At 39.1% G+C, this 26,347-nt stretch overlaps 1 protein-coding gene across 11 annotated transcripts in view; it reads left to right on the top strand.

Moving 5' to 3' along the window:
- LOC145796106 (dolichyl-diphosphooligosaccharide--protein glycosyltransferase subunit 2-like) overlaps nucleotides 1-26,347 on the top strand; it is a 44,171-nt gene that overhangs the window by 13,845 nt on the left and 3,979 nt on the right. Inside the window, exons 1-6 of one of the 11 annotated variants that reach the window (XM_082881120.1) lie at nucleotides 9,598-12,231; nucleotides 12,329-12,375; nucleotides 12,462-12,521; nucleotides 18,424-18,652; nucleotides 18,732-18,808; nucleotides 22,808-22,843. In XM_082881120.1, coding sequence (XP_082737246.1) covers nucleotides 18,780-18,808; nucleotides 22,808-22,843 — 65 coding nt within the window. In that variant the 5' untranslated portion in view covers nucleotides 9,598-12,231; nucleotides 12,329-12,375; nucleotides 12,462-12,521; nucleotides 18,424-18,652; nucleotides 18,732-18,779. Of the gene's footprint in view, nucleotides 1-5,893; nucleotides 12,232-12,328; nucleotides 12,522-18,423; nucleotides 18,809-20,819; nucleotides 21,478-22,807; nucleotides 22,844-26,347 lie in introns of those variants that run through there. The other 10 variants (XR_014336812.1, XR_014336813.1, XM_082881124.1 and 7 more) reach the window with 10 other exon arrangements.

Genomic DNA, 26,347 nt, shown 5'->3' with positions numbered 1-26,347 from the left:
GATTCAGAGAAGATAAAGATGATCAAAACCACTATATGGACACAGTCGATTTGGAAGTGTTTATGGCTGGACTTCAGAATGAAGTTGCCTACATATCCCAAACATGGAAATCAAGCCTTACGTAGTTCGGGTTTAAGGTACTCTCGGGTATTAACTTCTCCTTTTGCGCTCTAACTTTTGCCAAGGCCGCCCTTCCGGGTTTTCAATCTTGCGAGTTTTGTTTTTCTTTTCTTTTCAATTCTTTTCATCATTTTTTTTTTCATTTCTTTTTCCCTTTCTTTTCATTTTTTATCTTTTCTTCTTTTCTTTTTTTTGCATTTTTCTTCTTTTTTCTTCTTTTTTTTGCTCTAATTTTTGCTTGGGTCGCCCTTCTGGGTTTTCGGCCCAGCGAGCCTCTCGAGGGCAAGAGTGTAGCTTTGCCCATGTCAAATGGTTTTGAGATCTCGAAGCCATCTGAATCCAGGAGAATGGCTGTTGTTCGCTGATGATGCAGAAGTCCATCTAATGGGGGCTGAATTTGCCCCTAGTGTTGCGGATAGGAACTCAGTTGTCCTTCAGCAATAGTTTCTTCTTTCCTTCCTTCTGGGATTTGGCATTCTTGCCGATCTTCGTTAGCTTGAGAAATGTCCCAATTTTTCGCTGTTCGAGCACATCTGTAATTCTTGTGCCCCTAGTTCGAGGGGTGCTTCTGATCTAGCTTTGTAAACTTCTTTTTGATCATATCTGACTTTCTTGCCCCTGGTCCAAGGGTTGCTTTTGATTTGGCCATACAAGCCTCACATCATGATTGACCTTTGAGCATTTTGAATTAAGGTTCAAGGTTTGGAAGCAAAGGGGTTGAGTCTCGAGGCTGAGAGCGATTCTAAGCTGCACAATCTCAAGAGCGATTCTACACAGGTCTTCGCAAGATAACGCAAAACATTTTTTTTGAAATCTTTTAAGAAAGCGACAAATCGCTCGCGCTGAAGATAGTGTAGAACCAATCTGGATCAAGCCAAGATCCTTCTCAGTACTCACATTAACAAATATGATTTCATTCATTAAGGGCTTAGCATGCCTCTCTCTCTCTTAGTTGATCAAATTTTACAAAACCCGAGGAATTCCTTCCTCTTTGTTTTCACTGCAGTGTTCAGAAAGTTTTGAAAAAGCTTAGGTCAATGCAATGATTTCAAGGCATAGAAATGACACAGTTTCTAGTGAAATACTGCCATCTCATTGAGAACTTCTGGCACAACTAGCACAAGGCAGAAGCAAACACAAGAGTGTAAAAATCACTGCTATTTCATTCAAAATTTGTTGGCATAACTGGCTCCAAGGCAGAAACAGACTCAAAAGAAAACGAAAAGACAAACACAAAACAAGCAAGTGATGTTCGACGTAACACCCCCGAAATCACCCGACTCTAACAAAACGGGACTGACTCGATACAACAAGACAGAGCCGACTGACTCAGCACAAAAAGACTGACTCTATACAACACAACAAGACTGACCCAATACCCAAGTCAGAAAGCAAAATTAACAGCATTTGTACATTGCTCAAAATAGTGCGTGCCAAATGCCACATTCGGAGTAAATTGGGTGCCATCTGCAGGTGGTTCATCCCCCTGATCACATCACATTATCCCCCCAAGTGCACTGATCCAGTGCCGATAGACTTTGCAGAGCTTGGTGCTACGATGACTTTGTTATCAATCAGATCTTGTATTTCATGTGAAGACGGTAACAACTATCAGTGCCATGACCGGTTTGTTGATGGAAGGCGCAGTACTTGGTAGCATCATGTGAGAGAGGGAGATTACTCGGGAGAGTCAAGAGGCTTGAGATGACCTTTTTCAGTGAGGATTCGAAGAGCCTTGGACAAAGGCATGTAGAGGGCATGAAAGACCCTGCGCCCTCGGGGCAGATACTTCAAAGTCTGTGGACCTTTGCTGGATGTACTGGCAAAAGGATCGGCAGGTGCTGCCTTGGCTCTCGGATTTTTTCCAGGTGCAGGATTAGGGTTGGGAGGAACGGTTCTGGTACGACGGTCCCTATCTCGATTTTCCCTTTGGCTTGAACTGCTCTCGATCTGAGTGGGGAAAATATCATCCATAGTTTTTACAACAACAGCGAGCACCTGCTGTTTATTCAGTCTCGCGGCTTTCAAAGCCTCAACAGCCCTCAGAAGTTGTTCATAGGGATCGGTGTCTTCCTTCATCTTGTCCTTTCCACTAGCCTCAGCTTGGTGGACGGTTTGGGTTGCTTGATCAGTGTGGAGCCTTGTTGTTGTTGACATGTCATTGCCGGAGTTTGAGACAGCTTCAGGTTGGCTGAGCTCAATTACAATTTGCCCTAGTAATGGAGGTTCCTCCGGCATGAAGTTCCCGGCATATGATGTGGTTGGTGGCGAAGCCGACATCCCATAGGCTAGATCAGTCACAGATCTCTGGAGGTCGCCAATCATTCCCATTAACTCAAACGTGGTGGGTTCACGAGTTTGAAACAACCGGGATTCCCAGATCGGGCGCGCAGCAAGCGACCTGGGCAGGTGTGGTACCTCAACATCGGTCTTACCCAGCAAGATGATTCCTTGGTTTAACGCGGCTGTCATAACCACAATTTCCTCTGAATTTTGTATCATTATGAGTTTGCTGAGCAGAACGGAGGTGATGGGATTGGTGACTAACAGATCAGAAGTTTGCCTTGCCTCAGTGAAGGAGAACATCGGCTATTTTGAACTGAAAGAGAAAACAGGCAGCATTTCAGCCCAATTTCATCAGAACTGACATAGGCATAGTTGAATAACTGTACTCTACTACTAATCACCGTTCCCCAAAATCACTGTCCCAAATTTGAATCTGATACCCACAGATATAACTGATTCTTAAAACACTGACACTGATGTCCGCAGGCCTGATGCCCAGACTTGCAAACTGATATATGCGTTCCCTGTAGAGATACAACTCTAAAAATGCACATAACAAGCAAATAAGAGCCAATACACCCCTATATTGGGGTAGGGTTTTCTTGTCCTAGTTTCGTCAAGAACTAGGGTTTCACTACGCACACAACGGTTTCAAACAACCTATAATCGGGTAAGCAATCTGTCCTAGATTGGAATGGTCACTATGGATTCCGAATATGCACTAGGTCGAATGGTCAAAAAAAGGGTGCCTCGGTAAAACTGGGGTTTGTGTTCCCGTTGTGGCAGAGCCCGCAACCGGTTAGCCTTATGGCATGCTTCTCAAAGCAAGCCTCCAGTAAACCGTTTAGGAATAGTATGCGGTAAACACGGTGTCCTAGGCGCACCAATGCACATGCAATGCAAAGAAACACATAAGTGTAATCAAAACAAGATATCATGAGTTTGAGTCAAGTCCTCTAGCTCCCCAGCGGAGTCGCCAGAAACTGTAGACGCGCCCTGGGGGCTTTGGTTCTACAGTTTGGACTCAAATATCACGGTTCTGAATCTAATCCCGCAAAGTGCAATGTGAGACCGATAAATCACCAAAGAGTCTAAATCCGGCAAATCGTTTTGGAAAACTGATTTTTAAGAAAGAAGTACCAAACATGGATTGTTTTGCCAGATACAGAGTTGCCATCTAAATATTTTATTTTGGAGAAATTTAGAAAACCCTGACTCGTTGCGTAAGGCCACGTGTTTGTCATCACCAAAGTTGCCTCGGCTCGGGAACTTGGGTACGATTGGGGGAAGGTCATCTATGAGCACCTCCGCTCGCCCTATCCAAAGATCGGCTTGTACTAAGTATGATATTTTGTTTTGAAAACATGTGTGTTCTTATTCCGGTCAATTAGCTAGAATTACTATGTGATGCGCCAAACACACAAGTATAGACTAGATCGCCTAATTTGGAACAAAGCATCGCATACCTGTTTGTTTGAAAATGGTTTGGAGTTTGCTACCCGCAAGTAGGCTAAAACACGAATTTTGATGAATTGTCCCAATTTAAGCAATCCAACATTCACCCACAGGCATTCAGGCAGTTTAAGTCACATAAGCAATTAGCCTCATGGCAAGCATACTGTCATGTTAACACTCACACACATGCAAGATGTTAAAGTATAAACACTTACAGTATACTCCGAGCCAAAACAAGGAACATGTTAGTAATCAATGTATGATCCAAGTCCATGTTAAGATGGCTAATGCATCGCAGACAAAATGAAATTAGAATAGGCTCGGCTAATCTAAAATGGCATATGAGATGCATCAGTTGATACATATATTCAAGTTGGAATTGAAATACAATGCAGTTAGTATGATGCGCCGAGCCTGGTGTATGCAAAAACAGATTAATGATGCAAACATGCATAATATAAGGATGCTAACTGAAATATGCCCTAAATCTAACCATCGTAAGCGGTTAAATAAAAGGAAGAAGGAAATGGAGGTTGGAAGACATGCATCACACACACGCACGCTTATTACACAATTGTGCCCTCTCGACGGAGGGACCAAAAGAATAATACAATTTAACTAAATAATTAACTACCCTAACTAATTAATTAATTACATAACCAAAATAGAATAAATAACCAGTCTAAGTTATTAAAGCATTGAAATGGCCTCGGGGCGAGGGATGAATGCATGCTCGAGCGGCTTTTCTTGGAAACCCGTTGCTATGCCAACTGTTGCCTCTGTTTGCACTGTTTCATGCCTCTGAAAGTTGCGCAAGTCCCAAGGCTGCTTCTGAACCACTCCCTGAGCACAGTGGGAGGTCACCGGCCAAGAGACCGAACTACCGGCCATGGAAGGATAGTCATCGACCAAAGATGGGGCCATCGGCTGGATATTGATAGTCGGCCGGCACTGAAAGTGGCCGACCAGCCATTTATTCCTACAGAACACTGGTTTTGCTGCAGCAGAGGACAAACAGAGTATGGCTATGCATTTACAAGGCGATGTTTGCACGACCACCCTCCCTATCATACTATGAACTTAAGGGAGTATGGCTCTCGGCCCTCGGACCACTAATCACGCAATTCAATGCATGATGGTCAAAGAGACCAAGTGTGCAATTTATATCAAATGAAAAACACACAAATACCTAAAGGGGACCCCAACCTCCATCATGGTTGATCAAGAGGCAAAGGATGCATGCTTAATGCTATGCAACCTAGGCATGCAAGCAAGCTAATGCAACATGAGCATGGAAACAAGAAATGTGCAATAGGTATACAATCTAGACGAATAAACATGTAAGGCATGTAACAACAATGCCAATGACAAATATGCAACAACATGTAAGGCAAACACGTGACAAGATATAAAGGGACAAGTATGCAACAACATGCAAGGCAAGCATGCAAAGGATGGACTTAAACCAAAATAGACGGCTCTCAAATAGGTCCAAATTAGTGGTCAAAATGCTAAGGACATGAGGGCAAATGCACATACAAACGTGCATGCTAAATGGTCCAATACTTAAGCATAAAAGGGCAACTTTTAAGAACACTTAAAAGGAATGAAAAGCATGCAAATGTGACAACATTACATGCCCTGAAATGAGGCTAGGAGTGATGCCAAACCACATAAACAAGTCAAGCATGGCATGCTCAAGACTGAAGCCTAAGACTAGTCGAGGGACTTGAACCAAAGTTACACAAAACAAAGAGCATATGGCAAATATGACCCAAAACAGTCCTAAGTCATGCTAAAGTGAGCCTAAAACATGCAACGACCAAAGCTAAAACGAGCTAAGACAAAGGGGGAAAATCATGAGGCATGCAAGGCCACCAAAGAGGTGTTACACTACACCTAATACAACCAAACATGGCATGATTTAAGCAACCAAAAATAGAGTCATGGCATGTCAAAATGAGCCCAAAAACCCGCTTAGATGGCACCCCAAAGGCCTAAACATGGTGGCATACGCAATGGTCCAAACATGGAGCACAAAACAACTCCTTTTCAAAGCATTAAAAGGATGGCAAATGCAAGCATACAAGCATGGAATATGGACTGAAATATCATGACAAGTGATGCCAAATCACTGAAATGACCCAAATAAAGAATGCTAGTGACTCACATACCCGAAGCTAACAAGCTAGAATGCATGGAGGCTATACAAAGCATGTGTAGATGTCCCCAAACGTCCCAGGGGAAATTCCCCCTGTTTTGTTCATTTGGGCTCACTACAGTTCGGACTCAAATTGTCACGGTTCTGAATCTAGTCTCGCAAAGTGCAATGCAAGACTGATAAATCACCAAAGAGTCCAAATCCGGCAAATCGTTTTGAAACAGATTTTTAGAAAGAAGTGCTAAACATGGACTGCTTTGCCACATACAGAGTCGCTACCTAAATATTTTATTTTGGAGGAATTTAGGAAACCCTGACTCGCACCTAATGCCACGTGTCCGTCATCATCAAAGTTGCCTCGGCTCGGGAACTTGGGTACGATTGGGGAAGGTCAGCTATGAGCACCCTTGCTCGCCCGATCAAAGATTGGCCACTACTAAACATGATATCTTGTTTTTTTTAAAACACATGTGTTTTTATTTCGGTTAATTAGCTAGAATTACTATGTGATGTGCACAGCAAAACAAGTATAGATTAGATCGCCTAATTTGAAACAAAGCATTACATATCCGTTTGTTCGAAAAAATGGTTTGAGTTTTGCTACTCGCAAGTAGGCTAAAATACGGATTTCAATGAATTGTCCCAATTCAAGCAATCCAACCGTCATCCACAGGCATTTCAGGCAGTTATATCACATATGCACATAGCCTCATGGTAAGCATGCTGTCATGGCAACACTCACACACATGCAAGGATGCTAAAGCGTAAATACTTACCTAGTACTCCAAGCCAAAACAGAAACTAGTAGTAATCAAATGCATGATCCTAGTTCATGTTAAGATGGCTAATGCAACACATGTAAAATGCAACTAGAAATAGGCTCGGCTATTCTAAGATGTCATGTGAAATGCAACTTGATACATGTATTCAAATTGGAATTGAAATACAATGCAGTTAGCATGATGCGCCGAGCCCAGTGCATGCAATATGAATGAATGTGTGCAAACATACTATCATAAGTATGTTAATTGAAACGTGCCCTAAAACTAACCATTGTAAGCGGTTAAATAAAAAGGAGAAAGGCGTGGGGTTGGAAGACATGCATCACACACACGCACGCTTATTACACAATTTGCCCTCTCTCGGAGGGACCGAAAGAATAATACAAATTAACTAACTAACAAGCTAATTAATTATTACACAACACTTAACTAATTAAATGAATTAATTAAGCTAAGAAAGCAGTAAAGAGGCCTCGGGAAGAGGGATGAATGCATGCATGTTCAGTTTTGCTCGGAAATCCAGCGCCATACTCATGCTGCCTCTGTTTACACTACTCTGCACTTCTGAAAACTGCCCAAGTCTCCAGGATGTTTTTGAACCACCTTCTGAGCATTATGGAAGGTCACCGGCCTAAAGGCAAGGCCACCGGCCATGGGAAACTGGTCATCGACCATGTGTGAGGCTCTCGGCCAACAATGAATAACCGGCCGGCACTGAAGATGGCCGACCGGCCATCTCTTTCTGCAGAATCCTGTTTTGCTGCAGCAGAGGGCAAACAGAGCATGGCAATGCATTTTCAAAGCAATGTTTGCACAACCACCCTCCTTATCATGCTTAAGACTCAAAGGAGTATGGTTTTCGACTCTCGGACCATCAATCACGCATTTCAATACATGATGGCCAAAGAAGCCAAGTGTGCAACTCAATATGGAATGAAATGCACAAAACACATAAAGGGCCTCAACTTCTATCATGATTGATCAAGGGGCAAGAGATGCACACACAATGCAATGCAATGCAATGCAACCTAGGCAAGCAAGCAAGCATGCAAATAACTCAAGTGTGCAACAAATCTAATGCAACATGAGCATGTTAACATGCAATATGCAATAGGCATACAACCTAAACATGTGGACATGTATAGCATGCAACAACATGCAAAATGAAACAAGCATGCAACAACATGGTGAGATGGACCTACACTAACATGGGTAGCTCTCAAGCATGCCAAAATCAATGGCCGAATGAGATGAGAACAAGGCCCAAGATTCATGCAAACATGCATAATGCAAGGGCTCCAAGCCTAAGGCACAAAATGCAACTCTCCAAGAGCAATGCAAGGATGAAACATGGCATACAATGGCATACATTCCAGCTCTGAAATGGCATACTAAATGGCCCCAAAATGACTCCGAAGCATGCAAACACTCATGTAATGCATTGTTAAAGACTCAAACACCGAAGCTAGTGAAATGCAATACACTATAGACATGCAAAGCGATGCTCAAATGACGAAACCAACCCCAAACAGACCTAATGCAGGCCAAAATCAGTGGCAAAATGTGTTGGGATGGTGACTTAGAATGCACAAAGATGAAGCTCATGCAATGGTCCATAAATGAGGCATACAAGCACAACTCTCAAACTCATTTAAAGAGTGATAAATGCATGTGCATGACCATGAAACATGGACTGAAATTACACTACAAATGATGCCAAATCATTGAAATAGGCCAAGTAATGTATACTAAATGACTCAATACACAAAGCTTACAAGCAAGATTGAACCAAAGCTATGCAAAACAAGTCATGGGTGACCAAGACAACCAAAATCAGACCTCAAGCATACCAAAACATGGATAAAATCTTCTTGAAGTCAAGCCAAAAGCATGCTAAGAAGACATGTCACAACATAACGCATGTTAGGCTATTTAATGAGATTGTATGGCAAGTGTATGGAGCATGCAAGGGCTAACCAAACCAAACCTAAACAAAGGTAGGACATGATAAAATAAGCTCAAGAACATGCTGAAATGGACACAACATAGGCTAAAATGAGATGTTACTTCAAGGAGCGTACAAAGCTAGTGTATGTGATTTACACTACAAGTGTATGAGGCATGCAAGGGCCAACCAAACCAAGCAAAAATAGATCTAAGGCATGTTAAAACTACACAAAAAATCTACTGAGATGGCCCAAAAACAAGCTAGAAACACATGCTCAAACATGAGGCATACAAGACTAGTTTGCAAAATTTACACTCCAAGTGTATAAACCATGCATGGAATGACCAAGATAGGCAAAAACAGTGGCATATGACAGAAAAATAACCACAAATACCAGCTAAGACATGGCCAACATGAACTTACTAAAGGTGTTCACATATGAGGCAAATATGACAAGTATTGAAGACAACAAGGAGAGGGGATGGCCCTCTCCTTCTTAGGACCTCAAAACACCACCCACACCACTGAAATCCCTCTGGATTTCAGTGGTGAGAGGGCCAATACAAGGTGGTCCCGAAGCTCACAAAAAAGGCACAAAAATGAGGCCAAACAAGGCCTAAGAGGGGGTAAACAACTCCAAACACAAAAGTGATCTTAAACAAACTTCAAAAGCATGCAAAAATAGAACTTTTATCAGTTATAAGTTAAGCTCAAAACAGCATGCAAGATAGGCTAAAAGTGTGTGAAAAAATGGGGAATAAAGAGGGTAGTTCTTACCCTTGATGCACAGCTGCAAAACCAGTAGGTTCTTGGACCAAGAACCAACTCTTTAACCTCTGAAAATGACCTCCAAGAACCTTAGATGAATGGTGGAGGTGTGTGGCTATGAGGTGTGGTGTAATAGGCCAAGAACAAGACCCTTTTGAACCCAAAATATAGAGATATAAAGAGAGATATATCTTGGAGCCTTAAACAAATTTTTGGAACCTCTCTAAAGGAGAGGGAGGCCCTCTCTTATAGAGAAACAAGAGGGTTCAAGTTTCTTGGAGAAGCTAAAGAGGTTCAAGTTTTTTGGAGAAGCTAAAAAGGTTCAAAAGGTTCAAGCTTCCTCAAGAAGTTAAAACAAGGGTTCAAAAGGTCTAAGTTTCCTCAAGAAGCTAAAACAAAGGTGCAAATCCTCCATACATGTGTATGGAGGATAAAGACTGTGCCACCTGGCACTAAATATCTGCATAAAGCAGATGAACAGGGCTCGTCCAGCAGAAAAGGCCGATCGACCAACACAAAGGGCCGGCCGACTAAAAACATTACCGACCGGCCAACACTTTTGGCCGGTAGCAATAAAACAGGGCCGGTGGCAACATGCCAAGGCTAGTGGGGTGTGGGGATAGCCAACAAGCCATTTCCCGCCCTCAGGTGCAAAGACCACAAGTGTTTGGTCCATGACCATGCACAAAACAGATAAGTTGAGAGATCTTGGGGCAAGGCACGTAGCCGAGACCTCTGAGAACTCAAAATGAACACGGTCATGGATGATCATCGAGTGTTCAAACGATGACATCCAAGTCTTGAGAACGGTCAAAAATGGGGTGTCTACAGTATGTCAAGCATAACCAAAACAATGGAAAACAAAGCTTAAGCATGCTATAACAAGGCTAAATGCTTCAAGGAATTGGGCCAAAATCATGCTAAAAACACATGTTACAACATGATGCATGTTAAGGCCAAACGATTGGATTACAAGACAAGTGTATGAGGCATACATGGCATGTCTAAACCAACTCAAAATAGAGGTGTATCATGGAAAAACAAAGCCTAATACATACTGAAATGAAGCTAAAACAAGCTGAACACACATGCTACCACATAAGCCATTTATGCAAGCATTAAAGACAACAAGGAGAGGGGATGACTCTCTCCTATTTGGGACCTCAAAACCACCTCTCCAGCACTGAAAATCCTCTAGATTTCAGTGGTAGAGAGGTCATGCAAAGACCAAAACAATGGCCAAAAGGTATGGCCTAAAACAAGGCCTAACAAGGCCTTGGAGGGGAGGGGGCAACCCCAAACCTCAAAGTGACCTTAAACAAAGTTCTAAAGCACACAAAATCAGAACTTTTATCAACTATAGTCGAAGCTTAAAACAATAAGCAAGAATGGGTAAAAGCCTAAACAAGAAAGGGGTAACTAAAGTAAGGATGCTCACCCTTGTAGACCTTCTTTAGGAACAAAGCTCTAGCATCTTTCTTTGGTCAAAACCAGTCCAAGAACCCTAACAACAACCTTCTAAGGCCCCAAAAACCCAAGGATGGTGTAATCCTAGGTGTTCTAGTGCAAAAATAAGACAAAACTCACTTTAGGTCACAAAACAAGACCAAACCAAGAAAAATAAATACAAAACTATATCTATCCTCTCAAGAACCAATTTTTCTAAACCTTTGAGGAGGGAGGAGGAGCTCCCTCTTTCTAGAGGCTCAAATTCTAAAGCTTTTTAGAGAAGCTAAACAAGAGGCAAATCCCTCCATACATGTGTATGGAGGGGGTTAATTGTGGGTGCCAGCTGGCACAGCTGGCACAAAATATCTGCATAAAGCAGATGAACAGGGTTCGGCCAGCAAGAATGGCTGATCGACCAACACAATGGCCGGTCAACTAAATATAGTGCCGATCGGCCAACACTCTTGGCCGATGGGAAGAAAAGGGGGCCGATGGCTTCAAGCCTCGGCTGGTGTGGTGTAGGGATGGTTGACAAGCCACTCTATTCCCCCAGAAGCAAAACACAAGTGTTTGGTGTACAACCAAGCACAAAACAGGCAAGTCGAGAGGTCTTGAGGCAAGGCATGCAATCGAAACCTCCGAGAACTCAAGACGAACACAAACATGGATGATCGTCGAGTGTTCAAACGATGACGCCCAAGTCTTGAGGACGGTAAAAAATGGGGTGTCTACAATGTCTATTATATTTTGTTCACATATGTTGTTACGTTCCTGAGCATACTGCTTTGATGTTATAATTAGGTTTTATTGGTTATCTTTTTCTTCTGTTTTTTTTTTCCTTTTCTGTACATGTGTTTAAGAACTAAGTAAACTATTGCAATGGCCACTTGTCATTATGTTTGCAAGATGGCATATTTCATTCTGGCATTATATTTTTGCTGTTAAAAGATTTTCCTGAATGCTACTATCTTGACAAAGTGGCTATAATGTGTTCATTTGGTTTTGTGATCCATCAGATCTTCTGTCAGCTTGTATGTCTTTTTTCAATTTTTTTTTTTTTTTGTGTGCTTATGGATGTTTTGGTAATGTCTTCAATTTACCAATTATGTTGGATGAAAATCTCCTGCATGGTTTTTTAACATGATCCATAGCGTTTGATTGTAGAGGGAAAATTCATTTTTGAGCCATTACTTTTTTTATTTGCAGCTTCATTTCAGAATACACAAGGAACTCAGGATGAGGCTGATCCAACTAATACAACTGTGCGTACTTTCTTTTCTTTCTTTTAATCTCTCAATTTTTCTTTCTTTTGGGGAGAAGGAGGCTGATATGCTTGTGGACAACAATTTGCATGGCCAGATATTTGTTGGTGGTGTGAATGAAAGTGTTTCAGATGACCAACTCAGGCAAGTTTTCAGCCCATATAGGCAATTAGTCCATGGCCTGATATTTTATTTAATCCAGGCTACCTATAATGTTGGAGGTCATGTAGTAAGTGCAGTTACAATACAAAATTCTATCCTTGGATGCCCGCATGTCTCATCCTGGACAGGTATATCCCTTGCTATGGGTTTTGTTTTGAAGCTTTTTTCCTTTCTTGAAGTTCTTGGTGTTCATTTTGTTATAGTCTTTGAAGTGAAGCTTTTACTTCTCATATCCTTTATATATGAAAAGTAAAAGCTTTTACTACATCAGATCAAGAGTGTTATACGATATTAAGATTCCTATTAGATTGAAGGGACAATTTTGTGGGATTGTTACTAGGCTTGTTATGATGTATATTGTATTGAATATTGGTAGTTAAGAAATAACATGTTTAGTAAACAAAATAAGTTGAAATGAGAATGTTGGGATGGATGAATGGTGTGACAAGATATGATTCCTCAAGAAATATTTTTATCCCTGAGTCATTAGTTTTTGTACTTATGTGAAATTTCCTTTGTCATGCAAACAAGAAATGCAACAGGGTTAGTGTAGACGCGCCCGTGAGGGACCCCGCTACAGTTTGGACTCAATTTGTGTCACGGTTCTTAATCTGAACCAAAGAGTCCAAATCCGGCAAATCGTTTTGAGAAACAGATTTTTTGAAAAAGAAGTGCTAAACATGGACTGCTTTGCCAGATACAGAGTCGCCACCTAAATATTTTAAAATGGGGGAATTTAGGAAACCCTGACTCGGTGCCAAAGGCCACATGTCCGTCGTCACCAAAGTTGCCTTGGCTCGGGAGCTTGGGTACGATTGGGGAAGGTCAGCTATGAGCACCCCCTCTCGCCCGATCCGAAGATCGGCCTCTACTAACCATGATATCCAATTTTGAAAACGTTATGTGTTCCTATTCCGGTTATTAGCCTAGAATTACTATGTTATGCGCACAGCAAACAAGTATAGACCAAATCACCTAAATTGGAATAAAACATAGCATGTTTGTTTTGAAAATGGTTTGCTACTCGCAAGTAGGCTAAAATGCAGGTTTTGCCACCCTCAAGCGGGCTTTTAGAAAAGATGGTTTTGCCACTATCTAGTGGGCTTGAAACTCACAGTTTTAATGCATTATCCCAATTTAGTTAATTCAACCTCCATCCACAGGCATTCAAGCAATTATATCACATAAGCAGCTAGCCTCATGGTAATCATGCTGTCATGGCAACACTCACACACATGAAAGGATGCTAAAGCATAGAACTTACAGAGTACTCCAAGCCAAAACAGAAACTAGTTAGTAATCACATGCATGATCCTAGTTCATGTTAAAAATGGCTAGTGCAACACATGCAAAGATGCAATCTAGACAGGCTCGGCTATTCTAAGATGGCATATGATGATGATACAACTAACACGTATTCAACTTGGAATTGAAGTACAATGCAGTTAGTATGATGCGCCGAGCCCGATATATGCAAGACAAATGTATGGATGCACGCATGCATAGCATAAGGTATGCTAAATTAAATATGCCCTAATACTAACCATCGAAAGCAGGTAAGTAAAAGGGAGAAAGAAGTGGGGATTGGAAGACATGCACACACACACCCACACTTATTACAAATTCGCCCTCGCTCGGAGGGACCAAAAGAATAATACAAATTAATTAACCTACAAGCTAATTAATTACTACAGACCAATTAATTAATTAACAAATTAACTAATCTAATGAAAGCAGTAAACGGCCTCGGGAAGAGGGTCCAATGCAATGCGCGCTCGGCTCTGCTCGGAAAGTCACTGCCATGCACAAGTTTGCCTCTGCTTTGACTGTTCTGCTTCTCCGAAAATTGCACAACTCCCAAGGTTGCTTCTCTAAGTGTTGTGGGACACTACCGGCTGAGTGAGATCATCACCGGCCATTTAGAATGGTCATCGGCTAAACATTATGCTCTCGGCCAAACCTGTTTTGCCGGTCGGCACCCAACACTGTCGGCCGGCCAATTCTTCCTGCTGAAACCTGTTTGACAGCAGCAGAGGGCAAAACATGGCATGGCAATGCATTTCAAGCAAATGTATGCACCACCACATCCCTTATCATATTTAAGACTCAAAGGGGTATGGTGCTCGATTCTCGGACCACCAATCGCGCATTTCAATGCGTGATGGCCCAAGAGATCAAGTATGCATTTTCAATGTGGAATGAAATGCACATAAACAAACAATGAACTCAACCTCTATCATACTCAATTCAAGAGGCAAAGTATGCATGCCAATGTAATGCAACCTAGGCATGTGAGCTAAGTGTGCAACATGATCATGCAAACAACAAAACCATGTGCAATGGGCCATGAACTAAACAAGTAAGCATGCAAGGCATATAACATCAATGTTAATGACACGCATGCCACAACATGAAAGGTATAACACATGTAAATATGCAAAGCAACTTAAGACAAGAAGCATACCAAATGCGATGACACTTAAACATGCAACATGTTAATAGACTAAGTGCCTAAACATACAAACATGTATAGCATGCAACAACATGCCAAAGGGATGGTCTTAAACTAATTTGGACAGCTCTCTACTAGGTCCAAAACAGCGGCCAAATGTCATGGAAATGAGGGCCAAAACACATACAAGCATGCATGCACACAAGGTCCAACACTTAGGCACCAAAAGAGCAACTTCGAAGCGCACTTAAAAGAGGATAAACATGGATACATGGCATGCATAGAAAGCTCTGAAATCATGTTATAGAAGGTGCAAAACCAAGTAAACATTTCAAGCTAAGCATGCAACGATGGTCTAAAACTCAAGGGAAGCCGAGGGGGGTTACATGGTAGCTATACAAAGCAAAGCATGGATGACCCGAATGACCCAAAACAGATCTCAAGCACACTAAAACATGCATAAAAGCTTCACAAAGCTAAGCCAAAACAAGTAAGCATAGTGGTCTAAATGCTAGATACATGTTAAGGCAATTTCATGGCATTACAAGACAAGTATGCAAAGCAAGCATGATGTGTCTAAACCAAGTAAAAACAGTGCTATATCATGGAAAAATAGGCACAAATAACACTTAAGACATGGCCAACATGAACTTAAAAATGGTGCTCACACATGAGGCTAAAATGGCACTTTTTGAAGACAACAAGGAGAGGGGATGACCCTCTCCTTCCTAGGACCTTAAACCACCATCCTCACCACTGAAATCCCTCAAGATTTCAGTGGTGAGGAGGCCCAAACAAGGTGGTCCCGAAACTCACCAAAAATAGCACAAAATGGGACCAAACAAGGCCCAAGAGGGTGTAAACGACTCCAAACACAAAAGTGGTCTTAATGAAGTATCTTAAACACAAAAAAACAGAACGTTTTTATGTTATACACAAAGCCCAAATCAGCAAGCAAGACAGGCTAAAATGGTGTGCAAAAACGGGGATTAAAGAGGGAAAAAGGGTTACCTTTGAAGCCAAAAGGGGACAGCAGCTTCTAGACCCAAAAATGCAACCCTCAACCTCTGAAAACAAGACCCAAGAAGCTCCAAGTGATGATGGAAGTGTTGTGCTAGGAGGTGTAGTTCAAATGGCCAAGAACTAGACCCTTTTGAGCCCTCTAACCAACACAAATGTAGAGAGAGATGGAGATATAGAGAGGGAGTGATATATATATCATATATATCTGATTTTTCTAACCCTCTAAAAGGGAGGAGAGGCCCTCCTTTTATAGAGAAACCAAGAGGGAAGCTTGGAGCAAAAGGGCCAAGCTTCTTGGAGAAGCTAGGCAAAAGGGTCAAGAGGTTCAAGCTTCTTCAAGAAGCTTTAAAAAAAGGGGTCAAGCTTCTTGGAGAAGCTAAAAAAGGTCAAGCTTCTTGGAGAAGCTAAAAAAGGTCAAGCTTCTTGGAGAAGCTAAAAAAGGGTCAAAAGGTTCAAGCTTCTTGGAGAAGCTAAAAAAAGGTCAAGCTTCTTGGAGAAGCTAAAAAAAGGTCAAAAGGTTCAAGCTTCTTGGAGAAGCTAAAAAAAGGTTCAAAAGGGTCAAGCTCCCTCAAGAAAAGGTCTCAGTCAGGACAAGTGGCCGATTGATCAAAAACAGTGGCCGGCCGACCAAACACAATGCCGACCGACCATCAATAGTGCCGACCGACCATCACCAATGGCCGGTGGCAAGGAAACAAGGCCGGTGGCCTCAAGCCATGGCCGGTGAGGTGTGGCGATGGCCTACAAGCTACTTCCCACCCTCAGAAGCAGAACAACAAGTGTTTGGTGCAAAACCAGACACAAAACAGTCGAGTCGAGAGATCCTGAGGCAGGGCGCGTAGCCGAGACCTCCGGAAACTCAAGACGAACACGAACAAGGATGATCACCGAGTGTTCAAACGATGACGTCCAAGTCTTGAGGACGGTCAAAAATGGGGTGTCTACAGTTAGTTGCTCCAGCTATTGCTGCAGGTTTAGGTGCCTTAGCACATACATTGGGCACCTTCGTCCCTGTGATAGGAGCAAGTGGATTTGCTAAAGCAGCAATTGCTATAGGAACTGTTGTCGGTAGTTTTAGATAATCTCTTAATATAATAGTTGTCGATATGTTTAGAAAGTTAGATATGTATAGTTTTAGATGGTTTAAACTTTTTGTACAGTTTAGAATTTAAGTATATAGTTTTCGAATGTTTGGAATGTATAGACAATTGTTGAATGTTTATAATTTATAGATATAGTTTCTTTTTGATGTTTCAAATAATATTTTGGTAGTTGATTGATGTTTTGTGAATGCTTGTTTGTAATATTTGTTAAATTGTACAAAATTGGTCAAATAGAACCTGCTGAATTAAAAATTAAAAAAAATTGCATATTCTACGGTAGATATAATAAGTCGTTATATTACATATTTTACGACGCACAATCAGCGTTGTTATTTGTCTCACCAATTAATGGCGTGCAAAAGTAGTCGTAAAAAAAGTAACAATGACGCACAAAATTTGTCGTTAAATAGATTTTAACGGCGTGCTATAGCATGTCGTAGAAAAAGTAATAACGACGCAAAAAATCTGTCGTTAAATAGTTTTTAACGGCGTACGAAGCAAGTCGTTGAAAGTGAATGACTTTCCATGACTGGTCATAATATGACGCGTGCTGCACGTCGTAGAAGGGTTTTTACACCATGCATTGCGCGCTGTAAAAACCCTTTTTTGTTGTAGTGCCGGTTACGATGCTAAACCCTTAGGAGCGAGTTCAGGTCATGATAGAGTGCTATCAGAGCACGAGTTAATACCTCACACACGTGTCCATTGAGCATTAGAATGTCTAGAACAGATTTAAGTTTCATGTATGTAGTAAGTAAGAAGTTGTGCATCCATAAATATGTATAAATGTTTGTGTAATACGTTTAAGTATTGAAATCAATGATTAAGAGCTATTGTGGACTTTTGATAAAACTGGAATCTAGTGAATCAATTTAGCAATGAGGCTGAAAGCTAAGAATTACGGTGAAATTTTTGAAATTTCTACTGTTGTAAGAAAATTAGAATATTTGACTAGTACATTGGTGAGTATAAGTATGTCGACTTGTGGAAACATAGTATTATGAGAAATTAGAATCTTTAATGGAAGCTATGAAAGTTATACGAGTTATACGTCAAATTGGACTATGAGAATACTTGGAAAATTGAGGAATTTGTTAACCAATGAAATATGTGAAGCTATGGTAACTGAGGATGGGAGAGTTATTTGATATGCAAGATGGCATATTTTGGCGGAAACCTATTATGTGAAATGTCAAACCGTAGAGTCTCATGCCTTTGTTGAATGACCTTCAAAGTTCGATTGGAATCACGTTTGGCCAGCGTAGCTTTGAATCGGAAATTCTTGGTAAATTCCATGGGAATGAACAGGTTACCCTACCAGTGACCTTATATGCCTATATGTGTATGTCTACTTGTATATGATATGTGCTTTGTGTCATAATCTAAGTCAGTTAAATTAATCCAAGTGTTGTCAACCATCTTCTTATGTTTAACCTTATCTTCTGTCATTAGGAAAAGATGGTGAAAAGTGTGAAGGAAGTGGAGGTTGAATCCTTATCAAAGTGTCTAGACAAAGTAGAAGAAGTGCTAGAGAATATGATGAAAGCTATGCAAACGTGTCATGATAAAATACAAGATCAAAAGAAAAAGCTAAGTGTGAAGTCAATGAAAACACCAAAGAATATATTTGAGAGTGTTGTGATAGGAGAGACGAGCAACCCTAAGCAAGGTCGTAAAAGAAGTAAGTTTTCCCCAACATGTTCAATATGTCTCAAACGTCATAAGCAATTATGTTATCGACTCACGGGAGCATGCTTTAGATGTGGAGAAATAGGGCATCAAGTGAAAGATTGTCCAAAACCTAAGGGATGTTCCAAGTCACTCAATCAGATTATAAGTGAGTACTTAATGGAGAAATCAATAAGAACATGACTAGTATATGCAAGAAATTTTAAATTTGATGTGTCTGCATATGCCTAATTTGATTTAAAAATAAATAAATAATGCATTTCTTTCTGGCTTATCAAGATTGTTTAGTCTGACGAAAGTATATGCTTTTGGGAACTTGTTTGAATAGGAGGGAAGGTGTACTCCCCGTTAGGATACTGACACCAATGAGAATCAGAAAAGAAAGACTCAAGTTATTAGAACCCATCTATTTGACTATTTGGAATTTAACCTGAGAGTGTTAAAGAATGTTAGACTATTGCCAAGACTTAAGCTAAGTAAAAGATTAAATGATTTAAGCTAATGAAAATTTTCCTACTTAGTACCCAAATAAGTATAACTCAATTTACTGAAATCATATCGTCATTGAGCCTTCTGATAACATTGAAAAATATGATATTCATGTAATGCTGATATAGTAATATTCATACATGAATGATTGATGAGGTTAGGAACCATTACTTGGATATTTGAGACTTGACCCGAAATTGTCAGACTTAGAAAGATGAGATCAAGATTCAAATGATTTGGAAAAAATAAATATCGTTAGAATGACAAATGTATATGTCTTAAAGAATCTTTGGGAACATAAGAATTGTAATTGATTAATCGTGATGATTTGAGGAAAATTTAAAAGTTTAGCCCTAAGTTACCACGTGACAATTGATCAAACTTAATGAATATGTCTATATGGGTCGACGAATTGGAATTTACATAAAGACAATGTAATATGAATTATATATATATAAGTGTGGTTTTAAATAAATAAGGAAGTTAGTGAGACTGCGTAAAATGTAGACCTGCTGTGAAATTGAATCACCACTTTGAGACGATAGTATGAGAAAGATTGGCAAAAATGGTAATCTTAATTTAACAAAAAGTATGTAAAGTTCTGTTCTGATCTGTGTGATTGTCTACTACCATATGAGTACAACCCAATATCGGTTACTTACAAAAGGTAGACTCAACGAATATCTGTAAAATATGCTTTTGTTATGACTCTGATACATTTTTGTTTGAATTCGATGTGCCCCTCTGTTTCGATATTACCATCACAATTGGTATCCAAGATATTTGTTTGAAACTAAGACCATTAATATGTGATTACATTTCCACATAATTTGGGATTTTCTATAATGGATTAGCATGTGAAACCTTATTTGGGGATACTACATTATATGTTTAAAAAAAAAAAAAAGGGAAAGAAATGTTTTTGGGTGTCCAATTGCCTCGCCGTATCAAGTCGGCAAATGTGGAAAAACATGAATGTTGGGTGCCCGCTATCCCGCTGTATCAAGCCGGCAAAAGGTGGAACATGTTGAGAAATGTGTTGAGTCGGCAATAGTGTGAATGACTCGTAAAGAACTTATGTTCTTGAATAGTGATGCATTGACTATTAAATTTAATTTGAAGAATCTAACATGTCAATAGCGAAATATTTTGATCTGTTTGAAAAATAAGGAGAATCATGAACATTCCTTAAAATAAATCTCCTACTATTGGAAGTATATGAATTATTGATTGATGAACTAAAGTGTTTAGGTTATGTGATTGATAACAATAGAGGCGACTATGAATCACCAATTTGGGTTGTTAACCATTAAGTAATTGGGAATAAGTTCACTTTATGTGAAGAAAGTCCATTGGAAAAGAATTTAGCTCCCCTGTTAACCATTAAGTTATTGGGAATAAGTTCACTTTATGTGAAGAAAGTCCATTGGAAAAGAATTTACCTAGGGGAGGAAACGTAGTGAGGCCAAGTTATATGACTGATTTTTGGTACAAGTGTCTTAAGTTTGGAGGACCAAACTTCTTAAGGGGGAAAGTTGTGACGATCCCACCATGTATAATGATTAGTACTTAATTAATTAAGGAGATTTGAAATTTAATTGCCAATTATTCTAATTTAATCTGAGATTTACGAAAATTATGGAGATTGATTTATATATGGTTCTATTGAGGATTAATTTTGGAATTAGGAATTGAAAGCCTAAATGGCTCAAGAAAGTACGAATGGTGAATTGAATTATTTAAATTTTGAGTATCAGACCATATGAGAGTTTAATTAAATATTCGATTCAAGCTGAAATTGAAGGCCTTAATGATTTAAGAAACCAAAATTGAGGATAGAAATAAATTTAATTTAATATTTGAAGCCTTTTGGAAGTCTGACTAAAAATCTGATTCGAATTGGTAAAATTAAATATAATTAATTGGGCCTTAATGGAAGTTAAATTAGATTAATTAAATCATGTTGGAATTGTAATTAGTTATGATTAATTAACTTATGTGCTAATTATGATTAATCAAGACTAAATGATACTTAATTAAACTAATGTGTGATTAGTGTACTAAACTAATTCTAGCATACCACCACATGGGTTCATGTTATAAGGACAAGTGTCCCACTAATGAATAAAAAAAAAAAAGGAAAAAGAGATGATGAATGAAGTCATAAGGGTGGCCTTCAATCTGCTGGAAGCAGAACTAGAAAAAGAGAAAGGAAGAGGCAGCACGGTTGAGAGAGGGAGAGACCAGGAGAAAAAAAAGGGGGGAAGAAGAAAGCCTTGTAGGTTGTACCAAGATTCGAGCTTAAAATTGTGGAAAAATCATCCTAAGGTATGAAATCTCATCCTCTTTCTTCTATTGTTTAAATAACGTAGATAGAAATTGATTTAAGATGAGTTTTGAGATGATTAAAGATGAATGTTGAAGGGGTTTTGGGGTAAAATGGGTTTCAAGAAAATTTCATGGAAAGTGTGTTTAATTCGATTAGTTCCCAAATTCTTTGTAGGCAAATGTTTTTCTAGGTTATAATATTCTATAGACGGATTCATTCATAAATTTGAAATTGAAGATCAAATTAAGAATTAGTTTGATTTTGGGTTCTTAATCTATGCATGTAAATCTAATTTGAGGGTTTTTATTTTATTCAATTTAAACATGTTTTGGAAGTTCTATGATCATAATTTAAGGTTGGGTTGTACATGCAAAATAAAAAAAAAATAAAAAAAAATAATTTTGATATAAACCTTGATATATATGAGATGTATATTTGCATGCACCATGAGTTTTGGAAGGATTTGAACAATGCAAGTTTATTATACATTTGATTTTGAAGAAAGGTTTGGAAGCCATGAGTTCATGAAATGTGGGTTTTGATTTTGATTATTAACCATGCATGCAAGTAATGTGATTTAAGAATTTTGTTTAATTTAAACAAATTTTGGAATGTATTAAATTAGATGGTTTTATTTGAATTACATATGTTCAATGTTTGCTAGGAAATTGACAAGAAAATGAGAAATTGGAGCTATGCTCAAATTTATGAAAATTAATTGCTTTGGATTTGAATTTAGTTGTCTTAACATAAAATTGAGTTTCAATTGTACATGCATTATGAATTTTTCAATAATATGGAAAGTTTAATTCATGTTTTAAAATTTGTGGGTTTGGTATAAAGAAAATGAGTTAAAACTAAGTTTGGACAATTGGAGCATGATTTTGAATAAATGATTTCTAATTGAAAGTGTCTACTGAATTATACGTTGGTTCTCCATATTTGTGTATCAAAAATAAATGTTTTGAGGCTTTGAATATCAAATCCGAACTTCAATTACAATTTTGGAAATTCCAGAATTCACACTGTCCGCTCGAGCGAGAAAAGTCTCGCTCGATCGTGAAAATCGAGCTCTCAGAAGTGTTTTAAAATTTTACAGTCCGCTCGAGCGACCAAAGTGGCGCTCGAGCGAGGACCCTATTTTCAGCAATTTTTGACTAACTCTTTTAAATGCCTAATTACATCCTCATGACATTCTAAGTATTCTTAGGCACCAATTGGACTCTCATAGTCATGGAATAAACTAGAAACACATAAAGAGAGTTGAATTAAAATGAAATGAATATTAAATGGTGCTTCTATTGTATTTTTGTTATGTGATTTATATAGGTGGGCATCCGAGACCTTATATCGACTTAACCCATTGTGAGTAACAATGTTGTAAAGCTATGTTCAATTATAATTATTTTCTGAACGATTGACTGACATTATTTACCGAATGAATGTTTGTCCTATTTTGCGAACTGTACTCGTGGCATCCATAGTAACTGTCTGCTACTGTTACTGCTACTGTTACTGCTATTGCTACTGCTACTGTTATTGCTACTGCTATTGTTACTGCTACTGTTATTGCTACTGCTATTGTTACTGTTACAGAGATCTCTGTCAGTTCCTATCCTTGGAACTACTGTTATTGTATTGATGGCCATCAACTGATTGTTCGTTCTATTAATACCTACTGTACTATTCTGCTATTGGATGTACCACATATGACTGCTATGACTTCTAAATGACTGATACGACATGAAATATGAGACATTGATTGAATAACTGATCTATAGATGCAATTGACTGTCTTAATTATTGAAAGGACATTCATTCTTAACTCCTTTACACATTCGTTATTCACTTGGCTTTAGCACACAGTTTATTGTATATATGTAGGTGGTCAGGCACCAGAGCAAAGTTAGTGGCGTCAGCCTAATTCGTTTTGTCAAGCCAACCTACTGTGCCTCACCACGAGGTTCTAAACCGTTATTGTCAAGGCTTTGTTTTGGGTGGTCTAAATCCACCTCAAGTGAATTTCATAAGTTGTTTTGGCTTTGGGATTTAATTTCCCAACATGCCTTTTATTTTGTACTTAGATGTGTTTTGGACTTCAGTTTTTACATATATATTGAATATAGACTTGAACTTATGTCTGCATTGGTATATATATATATATATATATAAGTTGTTTGTGCATTTAAGTCCTCACAGCTCTTTGGACATTATGTTTTAATATTTACAAGCTCCCGCCAGCCCCTCCTATTGTATAATTGTTATTACTGTTAAGCAGGCCTTTGGTAATCATGGATTATTGGCCGGTTACGATACTAAACCCTTAGGGGCGGGTTTGGGTCGTGACACATAGGTTGGGAGTTAGAGCCGAATACATCTTAAACTTAGTCGAAAAAAGGCATTCCGAGGGCAAAAATTCAAAACAGCCCCCGAACCACCTTGTGGCTCACACAGAAAGTTTTCCCATGACAAATAGGACTTGTGACAACTGACAGAATGTAATCCGGACCCGTAGGTTGGGAGTTACAACCGAATACACCCGAAACTTAGTCGAAAAAGACCTTTCCGAGGACGAAAATTCATAATAGCCCCCGAACCACCGTGTGACTCTCGCAGACAGCTTTCCCATGACAAATTGGACTTGTATGTATGCATGTATCTATGTAGGTTTCCAGTCCCTCAAAAAATGGCCACGGAAAATAACAATCTAAAACTAGTTCAAAAAACAAAAAAATAGTCCAAAACATATTTGAGATTGGCAAATAGTTATGGGATCATTGTCACAGTGAATCTTGGCCATTTCTCGTAGACTTCAGATCCTCCAATTAAGATCATCATGTTATTAATTGATCTGTTTTAGCTTGGAAGATGGCTGTCATCACATAAGCGAAAATCAACAAACTTACAAGTGGCAAGGCAAAGTCAAGAAAATCAAAATTTGGAAAAATATCTTAAAAACTGAGGTAATATTGTTCACTACGGGTGCTGAATTTTATAAGTAAAAGGAGTCAAACAGCAAGTAGCTCAAACTCAACTCACAAAAGGCTTGTCATAGCTTGTTTTGTGGTTAAAGCCTAGCACAAGCCGAATATTTGACTTCCTTAACAGTTGATATGATATTCAGCAAGAGGAGGTTCGGTTCAGCAAAGCTTGACTAGGTAAATTTGAAATTATATACAGCAATAAAAGAACAACAATACATCTACAGTGATCTCTACATAAAAAACACTAGTGAAAAAGACTGCAAGGTTTTACATCCCAAATTTGGTGTTAATCCAGTCTTTAAGCCAATGATATTTTGATAAGTCACATGTGAAATAGTTAGTAGATTGTAATCAGGCACTTTCAAGATAAACCCCATCTTGCAATGATACATTCTCAACCAGAGCTCAAGCATGGTCAATACTCAACTCAGTTTAGCTTATTTACCACCCCTTGAATGTACTATTTTTTGTTGTTGTGTTAAAAAGGTGACCGTGCAAAAGAATCTTCGTTTGTATCTCATAAAAATCCTAATGTCTACACTAAAAGGCAAGGTATTTTAAGAGTTAACAGATTGTAGCAGAGTGTCTTGTGGAACATTATGAGATTGTGAGATACATTACGACTTGAATAGTTGCCAGAAGATTATGTTCCCTGTTCTAAAGAAGGATGGGGTCAATAAATGTCAAGTTTTGGAAAATGTAAAAAAGGTTGGGGCCAACTGGTCTTTCAACTTTCATCACCATGATGACCATTGAATGCAACAAACTAGACAATAATTATTCTTAGTCAAAGTAATTCTTCCCTAACCACAAATGATTGAACAGACAGTAAAAATCATCTTTTTTAAAACACTTTACATTAGAGGTGATTGTGTTAGCCTATTAGATGTCTTTGTTCTCAGATTCCATTAGATCTTCATGGGATGTTCCTCTTCTGCATTCTTCACTTCAATCACATATGCTTTTCTTTGCTTCACTTTTCTTTTCTTTTCTTTTTAGCTTTTTTTTATGGAGCTGAATGTCCTTTTCCATCTGTACTATATTTCTTCATGGGCTGCAAAATGGTCAACAACTCTTAATGTGGGATTCTCTAATGTGTTGAATCTTGCAATTGTGGTTTAAGTTAAACAATTGTTGAGCATTTATTCTTGTCAATAAGTTACTAATTTTATTAATAACTTAAGACTGAAAGTTTAAATTTCAGGTTTATTGGCGTAGTAACCTATTCTTGAGCTACCTTAGGATGTGCTTGGACAATTTAAGAAAAATATTAAAAAGAACAAGAAAAGAAAAGAAAAGAGAGAAGGCATTGAGTTCTTATATTAAAATAATGGAACTATTAATATTCTCGCGGTTAAGAAAAACTCGGGTCATATAATTTAATTTGGACCTGTAGGTAGGGAGTTAGAGCCGAATACGTCCTAAACTTACTCGAAAAAGGGCATTCCGAGGGCGAAAATGCAAAATAGCCTCCAAACCACCATGTGGCTCTCACGGACAGTTTCCCCATGACAAATAGGACTTGTGACAACTGACGGACTATAATTCGGATAGGTAGGTAGAGAGTTAGACCCGAATACGCCCTAAACTTAGTCGAAAAAGGGCGTTTCGGGGGCGAAAATTCTAAACAGCCCCCGAACTACCGTGTGGCTCACACGGACAGTTTTCCTATGAAAAATAGGACTTGTGACAATTGACGAAATGTAATTCGGACTCGTAGGTAGAGAGTTAGAGCTGAATACGCCCTAAACTTAGTCGAAAAAGAGCTTTCCGGGGGCAAAAATTCATAACAGCCCCCGAATCACCGTGTGGCTCACACGAATAGTTTCTCCACGACAAATAGGACTTGTGACAACTGACGGAATGTAATTCCGACCTGTGACAA

The sequence above is a fragment of the Camellia sinensis genome, chromosome 1 (assembly GCF_055761805.1).
Source record: "Camellia sinensis isolate YWXY chromosome 1, ASM5576180v1, whole genome shotgun sequence".
NCBI classification, from domain to species: Eukaryota; Viridiplantae; Streptophyta; class Magnoliopsida; order Ericales; family Theaceae; genus Camellia; species Camellia sinensis.
This window is presented reverse-complemented; position numbering and strand designations above follow the sequence as displayed.